The sequence below is a fragment of the Geospiza fortis genome, unplaced genomic scaffold, assembly GCF_000277835.1.
Source record: "Geospiza fortis unplaced genomic scaffold, GeoFor_1.0 scaffold637, whole genome shotgun sequence".
Lineage (NCBI taxonomy): Eukaryota > Metazoa > Chordata > Aves > Passeriformes > Thraupidae > Geospiza > Geospiza fortis.
Window position 1 is genome coordinate 807,478 of NW_005054515.1, and position 11,648 is coordinate 819,125.

Genomic DNA, 11,648 nt, shown 5'->3' on the forward strand with positions numbered 1-11,648 from the left:
TATGTAGGATACTTTTTTTAAAGAAAGGACTTGCAGCAAAATAGCAGCCCCAGGACACCTAAATCTTTCAGAGAAAAAGAATTTATTGCCCTCTTATCAGAAGAAATGAACTTCTTCCCGCCTCAAAGGCGCTGTCAGGATTCAGAGGAAGAAGCTGACGGTGACAGACAGAATCCTGTGTTTGAATGGAATTTCTGCATCATGTATGAGGTGTATGAATATGCAACAGGCTGTTGTTTTTAAGAATTAATCCTTTGTTAATGGGTGTCCTTTTTCGGGCTCGTGCTGCCCAGAAAAAGGTACCCGCACGTCTGTAACTCTTCGTCTCTATTGTCCTAACTCAAATTGTCCAAATTATTATTACTCTAATTGTATTACTATTTTTATAACCATTTTATTACTATTAAACTTTTAAAACTTTAAAAACAAGTGATTGGCGTTTTTCACAAGCACCCAACAGAACAAATCACTGCACACGGACTGCCATGGGAACTGGCCACCATATAACATCGAGTGTAATTGTTTCCCCACAGGTCGGAGGTGGAGGGGTCACAGCGAGCCCTCGTTCCCTAACCAGGGACATCAAACCAAGCACAGCGATCTCACACTGCAGCACCCAAGCGCTCCCTGAAACAACTTGCAGTTCACATCTAAACCAGAACGTTGGCCATGGATTTATGCATAAAGATAAAAAGCAGCAAGAACACCTTTCTCATCAGCTACCAACTGCAATCTGTTTTCTTATCTAATGCTAGACTGTAATGTAATTACTGTCCACTTATTGGTCCAAATCAATTAAACAGCAGAAATGCTCACACAGCTCATTCCCCATCGTAGCAATTAAATCAGAGAAAGCTGTCACCCATTTTTCGTTGTCTGATGCTACCTTGTATTTAAGTTCTTTGTTTGTTGCATCAGAATGATGTATTAAATAGGAATTAGGATAAGGTAAAATTAAAATACTGATTTGTATTCTTTTCCCCAAATACCCCATGTCTGCAAGGGTCATTTTTGCACATTAGAATGAGAGAGTGGAAATCACACACACTTAGTGATCTGATTCTTCTTGGTAGTTTTGACTACTTAGATGCTTTGCAATACAGGGGGAAAAAAGGAAAAATTTTGTTTCCTTAGAAACCTAAGACCCCATATTGTGATTTAGACCCCAGACTGGTGCATGCACTGGACCGCACTTTCAGGTTTCCTTGTAACCTCATGTTAGAGGTCCTCAGACACAAGGAAGGAAAGAAACCTCTTCAAATCATTTCCCCATAAAAGCTTTAAGGACCTACACAGAAAATAAGGAGCAGTGAAGAGGCAACTTGTTAAATACAGCCTCTGAAAATAACTAGAGCACAAACTAATCCTCCTCACTGTAATTTAGCCTGCATTATGGTCCCCACCCAGGAACACAGAAATGGCCAAGTGCTGTGAGCTGTAATTATTTTACACTCCCACAGAGTATGAGTGTCAGTGAAAAATACAAGAAAACTGCACAGCTTCAACTCCCTGACCTGCATCTGTGGGGCAGGGAAGGCTGCATGCAGCTCTGCTCATCACACACATTCCCAAACTCCTCTAGCTGTGTGCTACTCCCTCACAAAACTCTCAAGTATACTACTCAGGAGTGGTTTTAGGTGTGCTCCTTTTAAAATTCAACTGGCTTAAATATTTCTGGAGTCTATTGTAAAATAAATACCACAAAGTCTAAATTTCTTGATTATAGCTGGGCCTGGCTAGAACACAAGAATTCCATTTTGCCTTTTTTTTTTTTTCCTCCAGATTTCAGCACTTGATTTTGTTCCAAAGCAGAGCAAAACTTTCAAAATTCAAGAAGAGACAGATGGGATGTGGGAGACCAAAGCTCAAGCCCCTGGTCTGCATCAGGCAAAAATCCCTTACCACCACCATGTTCTAATAATTCTCATCCCCTTTTTAAGTCTTAAACAGAAATTTCATTTCTCAAGCCTTGAGAAACTTCCCCCCAAAACAGCTGCATTAAGACAGATAGTAGCTGTGAAAAGTTCCTGTTCATTCAGCATTTTCCATTCAAGGAATGGCTACTGGAAAGCTCCCAACCAACTTGAATTGCAGCATCCTTTTTCAATATGCCTGGGTTTTTCAGCAGCGTGTTAAAAACCCACAGACAAGCAGGCCCTTATTGTTATTTAATATTTCATGTTACTCAGATTACAGCAATTAAATAAGATGTCTCAAGACACCTTGGGCAACCCAAGTGAACTAACACTCAGTGACCTCATTTTTTTGGCCAGTTTGTTGACTACAGGTCCCCCTAAATCCAGCTATTTAGTTCTAACAGGAATTAAAGCTCTCCCCAGCAGATGGTTTCAACCCAAGAGGGCTCCCTGCCTAGGTAAGACCCTAAAATGTGGGCACAAGCCCTGCAAAATGATGCCTCAGGATTCAGCTTTTATATTTTTCAGATTCTGTGCTGCTTTAGTGTAGTCCTGAGCTGCACATTAGGGGATGGTGAGCTCTCTTCACAGAGCAGGGAGACAAAACAATTCCTTCTCCAGCTGGGGACCAAGGACAAATGATCCAAATCTCAGGCCCAAGAGCACAAACAACATGGACTGAAGAGAGAAAAGCAAGAAGGGGCTGGAGCTGTAATTGGACAATTAACTGCAATATGCAAATGGAGCAGAACTGATCAAAGTGAGAGACCCTGTGACTTGTTCATTTTGTGACCATTTTGGGTTGTGCTGCCCAAGCTGGATCTATTTGAGGCCTTTAACAAACCCCTACTTTATTCTTTAGCTCTGTCTAGTCTCTGTTTTTGGTCAGCCTTCTCAAGGCATCAAGAAAGCAGCCCTGGAGATGAGGGCTCCCCACGCTGCCAGCTCAGCAGCAGCCCTGTGAGCTCAGGGCCCTTTGGGAGCTGTGGGGTCACAAACCCCAACAAGTCCAGCCCAGAACTGGAGCTCCCAGCCTGACACCTCCATGGGCAGGGCAGCAGCTCCCCCAGGAGAGCTGGGCTGGCACCAGCAGCATCTCCAGGCTCTGTCTGCAGCACCTGCCCAGCCAAAACAGGAATATTTGGCCATGGAGAAAAGAAAATAAACCATGAGCCACCTTTCCTGTCCACGTGCTGCTTTTGAAGCCAACAAAATCCTCGCCCCACACTGCAACTCATGAAGACAGCCCTGACTGTATGCAAAGCAGCAAAGCACACCACTTCTTGGAATTAAATCTGCTTTTTGGAACAAAATAGCTGTAAAAAGCCCTCAGTAACTGCAATACTGTTTCAGAAAGCAGCAGTCTTAAAGATAAGACAAAAATGTGGCAGCATCATGATCCTGTGTGGGTAAGCATCTCAAACTCTTCACTGTGAAGTATTCCTGCATTATTCATTCTGAGAGGGACAGTAACCCAAGATAAAGCCTTTTTCCTCTTCTTACAAAAGCTTCCTTACATTTTATTTACTGGGCTGCACTTTTAAAAAAATCAATAGGCAAGAAAATGTTTTCCCTTATACATTTTAGGATTCTTCTTTACCAACTCCAAACAAACAGGCACAGTGTGAGTTCCTCAGGAAGAGGGGCATTATATGCAACAATATTGCTCCACACAGGGGCTGGGAACTACAGCCCACAATGCCTCATATCCAGACTTTCATGATGTCACATCCCTGCAAAACCCATTACATTCAGGAAGGTACAATATCACTTAATGTTTATATGGCTGTTATTTTTAAATGGTATTTTTCAAGTCCAATATAGTTTTCAAATCTTTATCTGGATTATGTGTGAATTAATGGAAATAACAGTAACCTAACTATTGCCAGTTCCAAACAAGCAGCTGATATTCTCCAAGGGCTGAGTGCTGGTGCACACGTGGGCATGGGAGCTGGAAAATGCACTTCAGTTTACATTCATGGCTTCCACCAGCCAGGCCTTACTCCCTGTAGCTGGAAATCCACCTCAGTTCTTAAAGAAAACCAACACTTTTTCTTTCCTAAGCAGCAGGTATGGACTGCCAACCCCCACAGTGGCTATACAGCCATTTAATGCACACAGCTCTCACTGACTTCACTGGGACTTCTGCATTTTTTTTAGTTAGACTGGGGAGAGATAATTCCTTTAAGGCAAAACACCAATATTTCAACTATGCTCCTGCTCTATCCCCCTACACCCTCCTCCCAGTGAATCACCTCCAAAAAATGCTTACATTCCACCAACATGAGAGAAAGAAGCATGACTCTTCTGAACAAGCAACACACTGAAGCCAATCTCATTTCTTTTAATTATTTATGTTCACTTTCCATACCATGGACAGAGACCTACAGTTTTGGGTTTTCCTCAGCTGCTTTCTATTTGAAACACATTACTGCCACAGAAGTCCCAGTACTACATTGTTTTCCAGTCTGGGAAAACAATAGAATTCCCTGCAATCTTATCTAAAGGATAGCTGCTAAACTGAGTGATAGCATTCCCCATCCCCCAACACCTTCCCCATCTCAACACCTTGAAAGAGCTGATATAACACTGCAGAAATACTTTCTCATTTCCTCAGAGCACAGTTTCTAGAGACTGAAAATGAAGCAAGGCCTCTCTCTAGGAATATCTGAAAGGACACCAGGTTTCATTCAAATACAGTTTTATAAGAAAATACCTGACACGTTCTTAAATGTCAGCAATACTTCATTTCCTCCATGCAGCACCCTGAAATTTCATCCAAAATTTAACAAGAAATGAAGGAGGCTCCTGGTGCAGCTCTGAATGCATCATATCAATGTGGCCACTCTAATGAAATAAAAGCACACCAAAATAAAAGCTGCCAAAGAGAAGAATAAAAACAAGGAATCTCTCATAAAGAAAGTAAGAGGAGTGCTCAGAGATGACAAAGGTGAAGAGGCAAAGCTAATCTGCAAGGAGTAGGTCAGGCTGAGCAACAAGAAAAGCAGTATGCTTAGCCTGGAAAACAAAGGTTGAGAGAAAAGCTGGAGTGCTTCCTTTCACAGACCCTGCCAAAACCCTTTCTAAAACTTGGCTTTTAGATCACTTCCTACCTCAACTCCACAAATCCTCTCCCATGAACTTCTCTTCAATGCAACTGACTAAATATACAAAAGGACAATGTCACTACTCTCTTGCTGTAAAAGGTCAGGATAAGTCTCTACCACCTTCATTGTTTTAATACCCATCTTAAGTCACATTACAGCTGTCCCTCTCCTCACTTATTTGTTAAGAGCATTAAGGAGCAGCTGAAACAGAAAGAGGTTTTTGAATGAATTCTGAGCCAAACTGTTTAAACCTACTTCCCTAAACATCATACCTTAAAATACACTCCCCCCACAAAGGGGAATATACCTTATCCCCTCACTGCTCCAGGACTCTGCTGTGTGCTTGCCTACCTGGAAACCACAAGGGACTTCTCTGCCAAGCCTGGTGAGCACAGGACAGAGCAGTGCAAGCAGGAGCTCTCCTGAGGCCTCTGCAGCTGACAGCAATTCCTACCTGCTGTAAGAACACAGCATTTTCATGGAACTGCTCTGCAGAAAGGTTTTGCAGGTGCATTCTCCCCGGTGTGAACTGCTCCTCTCAGAGCACACACTGGTGTGCAGAGACTGGAACCTCGGTTTTCCCACATCCCAAGGCAAAAGTGATTTAACTACCAAGACAGCCTCTCCCCCTCTGTGGTTCAGGTACTACTGGATCCCATGAAGAGAACACTCCCAGCTGGACCCAGTGCTGCAGAGTCTCACTGCAGCTCAGAGGTCAGGGAATTCAGTTGGGATGTGGGAAATCTACCTTCAACTCCCTCCTTACCTGATTTAAAGCCTGATCTTGAAACTGAAATCCCTCAGAAGGTCAGTGCTGTTATCACATGGGCATACAGACTGTCTTTTCCCCTCCTCTTTGTTCCAAAAGTTATCACCTGGGTTATAAAAGGCTGATGGGTCAGAAAAATGAGTAAGAAACACAGAAAAAGAAAGGCTGTATGGGGAATGTGGTAAAAGACAAAGGGAGAGAGGAAAGAGAAGTGAAATGAGAGAAACAGAAGAATAGACAATTAGAAAGGCAGAGAGATGCGAAAGGGGAAAATGCAGCTACAACTTGGTCCTGAAGTTTATAAACTGATTTCCACCAAATCTGTCATCATCACAAGCAAATTACTTTAACTGAACCAAAGAGCAGAAAACATGCCTTCCTTAGCTTTTAGCCTTCAGTATTTTAAACTACCAACACTCTCCCTTGTAATTCGCAGTCTCCTAAGACTTCCCTCAATCTCCCTCCTCCCCGCATTCTGTGCCTAAGTCTTCCTCATTTCTTTATGCACTCCAATTCATCCATTCTTTTGGCCAACATACCAACATCTGGGACACAGAGTTAAAGCCATATTTACCTTTGCTTTTACACATTTATATAACAGGAACAAGACTAACTCCAGCTCACTCTAACCCACAGTTCTGTAGATGACAAGAGGAAGTTACTGTACAACCTGTTAGCACCAACAGGAACCCAGAACTCTCTGAAGCTGTAATGTGGCCAGCACTTCCCTTTGCAGAATTTTAAGATGCACCTCAAGCCTCAAAAGAGTGACTTAATTTGCAACTTCTTTGTCTTACCTCAAAAGGTAGCGTGATTGGCGGCGGTGGCTTTTTCAGTTCTTCGCATTTTCTCTTTTTACATATGCGGTGGCTGGTTTTGCGCTTCCTGCAGCAGCTGCACTCCTCGCAGTTTGTTTTCCGCAGACAGGGCTCACACACTCCACAACGCCTTCGTTTCTTTTTCTCCAGCATAGGGAGCAGAGATGAATATGGAAGAGGGTAATCACCAGCTGGATTTTTAAGAGAGTATGGCCCTGAGGCCTCAACTGCTTCAGTGCTGTTGCTCACGTTGTCCTGAACCAAATTCAAGCTTACTCCGACACTTCCCAGCTGTGATGAATAATCATTATGCTGCAGTCTTGAGTGAGCTGGCAAATCTGCATTTATGGCTTTTGCTGAGGCAAGAGCAGAGATTTCCATGCTTGAAGGCAACTCTGAAACGAAACCTGCAGAGAATTGTCCAGAGCACTCAGCAGAGATTTTATCAACTGTGCTTTTTCCTAAATCTGAAGATAAAGTGGGGACATACCCTGAATTCAAAATTAGTGTCTCTGCATCAATACATTTAACAAGCTGTTCGATGTCCTCTACTTCAATATTGTTTAAAGAGGTATTGGAGACTGGTTCACATACTCTAAATATGTTCTTTGTGTCAAATTCTGAATTCTCTTTTGTAAAGCTCAGATCTGAATTTGAATCAAGTTCTCTGTGAATGGGTACAAAATCCACAACCAGTTTCATGGGGTATTCTGCAAGTGAGCTTGCACCTTCAAAATGTAAAAGCAAATTTGATTCAGAGGCAGCTACAGAACTGGAATTTGAAACAATGTCTTTATTCTCAGATTCCAAACCCCAGCCTGCCTTCAAGCAGGAATCTGCCAGTGACCTTGCATCTTCTAATAAATGTTCTTGTGAGTTAAACTCAGAGGTAACTAGAGATGCAGAATCCAAGTCTTGTTCTCCCCTAGGTAGCACCATGTCCAACCCTGCTCCAATGTGGAATTTGGCAAGTGTGACTGACTCTATCAGTACTGCTGAGCTGAGGCCTGAGGTATCAACAGAGCTGGAGTCAGGTTCTGTACTGTTAGGAACCACATTGAAGGGAGCCTCTGCATGCACCTTCGAGTTTGATTCAGAGGCAATTCCAGAGTCAGAAGGAAAAGATGGAAGCACCAGAGCAGCATCTTCAACAAATGCTTCAGCCAAACTACCTGTATCAAGATCACTGAGTATCTGCTCACAGGGCAGGTCTTCATGCTTAGATTTCACCTCTGAAGCTTCTGTACCATCATCAGTTACATGACTGTTTGGAATGGAGTCATCTGTTTCAGATATTTCTGCCTCCTCGTGCTGGCTGGCACATGGGATAACAGGCTCCTCTTCACCGGCAGCACACAGCCAGCCCTCTACAGGCAGAGCAGCTAACTCATCTTGAGCTACATCTTCTTTCAAAGCTATTTCCCCTGTTTCAGCATCTTTCTCTTCTACTACTGCCAGGGCTTCTTGTTCATGCTTTTCCTTTGTTTCTAGCCTTTTTTGTACTGCAGCTTTCCTGGGCTTTGCAATTACTGGAGTTTGGGAGCAGCTTCTGGAGAAGGATCGGTTCCGGAGAGCCATCGTGAAGCCATTGATGCTGAAAGAATCCTGGGTGTGGAAGAGGATATTGTCAGCCTTCTCCAAACTCACCCAAGATGCTCCAGACAAGGTTACATTGCTCCTGAGAAGTCTACCTGAAGAGCTCATGATTGGTCTCTTTTCTTGCTGTTTTTTCTTAACATCTTTTTCTTGCACTGGCTTTTTACCTTTTCCAGAACTAACAGCTTTTGTGGAAGCCTTTGTGGTTTTCTTTCTCACTTGGCTAGATTTCTTTTTGCTCTGGTTAGTTTTCCTTTTGCCTAACTCTTCTTTTTTGGCTGATCTGGAAGGCCTGGCATGGTGAGCCATGTCTGCGGAGCAGGAGCAATGTTAAGAGGAGAGATGGAACAAAATCATGAGCTCTTGAGAGACCTCTTCAGTAGAGAACTGCATACTCCCATTGCTGCTTTCTGGGCTCATACAATGCCAAGTCTGAAACAGAAAAAGATACAAAACAGCATTAATATACTTCTATTTTAAAAAGGTGCACATATATTCAGCTGACCATTATTAATATTTAAAAATAGAGGTAGAATCAGAAATAGCAGTATTGGGCATTATGTTCAGCTAGCACAAATGCTTTTAAAATATTAGTATTCTACAAAATAAAAAGCTTGCCTAAAGGCCTGTAACACAAACAAAAAAGCAAACTGAACTCAAATGACCAGGCAACACCACATATTTACTATTTTATGTCAGTACTAAAAAGTTTGAGTTTTCTCAATTTTATTAACAGTTCATTAACCGATACACTTCCCCCGAGTAAGGAGAAGTTAATATTTATCAGTGTAAGGACATTCAGGAACAAAAGAACAAAGCTGAGTTTATTTTTTTGTGCACACTCAATATATCATCACAGGGCATCTATCATTCTTTCACCACCCACTGATAGCCCACGGTGGTAAATTTCCATTTAAGATGGGATAAGTAAGTAGCTCCCCAAAGAGATCAACCTGTGATTTTTACAGGGGAACTGGACTAGGGAAGAATGATCTTTCCCAGTGTCACCTTCCAGGATACCTTCACAGCACAATGTATTACATTCCAACCCTTAATTCCATACTGGGCCTATATCATGTTTTATGCAAGGCAGATGTCTCTGCTTCATCACTAAGACTTAATTTACCTTCAAAAAACCACCACACATCTGTCCCAAGCTTTTGTCCCCAGCCACAACTGCAATGCACAGGTCCCCCAACTCCCCAAACAAACTGAATAATCTCAAAAGATACAACAAATTTCTCATGCTCCAAACCAATTTCCTTCAAGGTGGGTTTTTTTAAAGTAAAGAAATTCTCACAAGTACATATTTTTTAAGCACATAGTGCTATATAAGTACCTACAGAAGGCTTTAAAAGCTTTATTTAGCTCTATGGATAGATCACATGGGTAGACAAGGGCCCTTAAAATGGAACCAGGCAGAGCCAGAGGCTCTATCGTCTCCAGCAGGAAAGTATCTTCCCTTCAGCATCATTCCTTAAGCCTCCTCCAGGCCTTCTGCTCCTCTCATTGATGGGAAGAGGCCAAGAAAAGGAAGTACAAGAAGCATGGGGATGATGTCTAAAATCCTGACCTCAAATGCGAATAAAAGAAAGGGCATTTGGCTTCTAAAGGAAATAGAAAAGGAAAGAAGAGAGCACCCAGGTTCCTGGCATCATCACTCCCTCCTGTGACCTCAGTCCCCACCTTGAAGCCAGCAGGGTGATCTCAGGGAGGCTGCACTTCCCCACAGCCTGCTCTGAGCTCTGCTGAAGGTGGGGAGAGCTTTGCTAATACAGCCCAAAGAGCACTGCCCCCAGCACAGCCAGCTCACATGGCCTGTGTGCGCCCCCAGCTCGCTGCTCCCCAAAGCAGCACACTGACAGCTGTTTGTCACAGCCCTGGCCAGGCTGCCCAGTGGCCACAGCACCCACCAAGGCTAACAGGAACTCCCCAAACTCTTTCTGAGTAGCTTATTTAAAGCATTTTGAAGCCTGTCTCTTATTTATTCAGCTGTAGCAAGCCAGCTGATCCTCTGTACTACACATACAAATCATGCGCCTTATCTAAACATGATGTGATTATCTTGTATCACATCTTCATATTGCAGATCAGATGAACATGATTCCTGAGACAGCAGGCTTCTTCACACACACCAATATCACTCAGAGCCAGCAATGCTGCACAAAACAAGGCTAAACACACTTCTCAAAAAGAAAACCGTGCCCACCAAACACTCAGTGAACAAGCTGAATCAAAAGCATTCCTCCTCCACAGCAACACTTCTAGCCTGGAGGGACTAAGCAGACACGTGCAGCTGTTTATAGTCGTGGGTGAAGCTTCAAAGGTCGCACAAGACACCTGAACAGCTCCCACAGAAGCTCTCTATAAAAGCTGGGTCAGGCAGTGAAACAGTAAAACAAACACAACACTGAAAGGAAGGTAACCCGAGCGCTCTCCTCCCCCTGCCCTTCTCTGGAGGCACATGGGGGAAGGGGGACGTGGCCATTAGGAGTCACTCCATGAATCAGAAATCAGCAGGTCCATGAAATAGTTGTTGGCAGCCTGCAAAAAGCCTCCCCAGCTTCTTGGGGTTGTGACAGAGACTGGGATCCTCATTCCAAAGGATGGCCTGGAGGGCTGCAGAGCCAGCTGGAAGCAAGCAGCAGGCACATCCGCAGCCACAGCAGAGGAGCTACATAACAGTGGCAGGAGAAGAAATGTGAGCTACCTTCAGAGCCTATAGCCAGGAGACCAAGGAAGAAAGCAAGCCATCAACAAAGGCCAGGCAACATAGCAATGAGTGAATCAGGAGGGGGACTGAAGTGATAAAGTCTTTTCTCTTTATCAGCCCTAAAACAGAAGCAGAATGACCAGAGAATACAGGAGGTCTGCAGTGGAAACAGTGAGTGGATGTTTCAGAATACTGCATGTGAATGATGCTTTGCTCATATTGTTTGCTTACACAAGTAGCTGTTACTGTGCAAGTTCAGGAAGCATGACTGTCAAAATTATCAATCAGAAGCTTAATTTCTAACAGTTTGGTAACTTTTTAAATCATTACTACAACTACATTATAAATGTCTTTATGTGCATTTGGACAGGGATAGGACACAGGGGGAATAGCTTCAAGGCAAAGGAGGGCAAGTTCACATCAGATACTAGAAAGAAGTTGTTCCCTGTGAGGGAGGTGAGGCCCTGGCACAGGGTCTGCCCCATCCCTGGAAGTGTCCAAGGCCAGCTTGGAAGGGGCTTGCAGCAGCCTGGGCTAGTGGAAGGTGTCCCTGCCCATGGCAGGGGCTTGGAATGAGTTGATCTTTAAGGTCCCTTCCCACTCAAACCTTTCTGCAACTACATGATTTGAAAATTGCAAAATAGTTGCTTCAGGACTGAAGAAGCAACATCATCTTGGAATTCTTTGGTTGGTTTTGTCCTTTTTTAAAAAAAATTTAATACAGAGAAA

General features: G+C 43.4%; 1 protein-coding gene across 1 annotated transcript in view; it reads right to left on the reverse strand.

The window, feature by feature from the left end:
* The window catches only part of TET1 (tet methylcytosine dioxygenase 1), a 68,816-nt gene extending 58,366 nt beyond the window's left edge, over window positions 1-10,450 (reverse strand). Inside the window, 2 exon segments of the mRNA XM_031063607.1 lie at window positions 6,590-8,638; window positions 10,416-10,450. Coding sequence (XP_030919467.1) covers window positions 6,590-8,515 — 1,926 coding nt within the window. The 5' untranslated portion in view covers window positions 8,516-8,638; window positions 10,416-10,450.
* Between the last annotated feature and the right edge of the window lie 1,198 nt (window positions 10,451-11,648).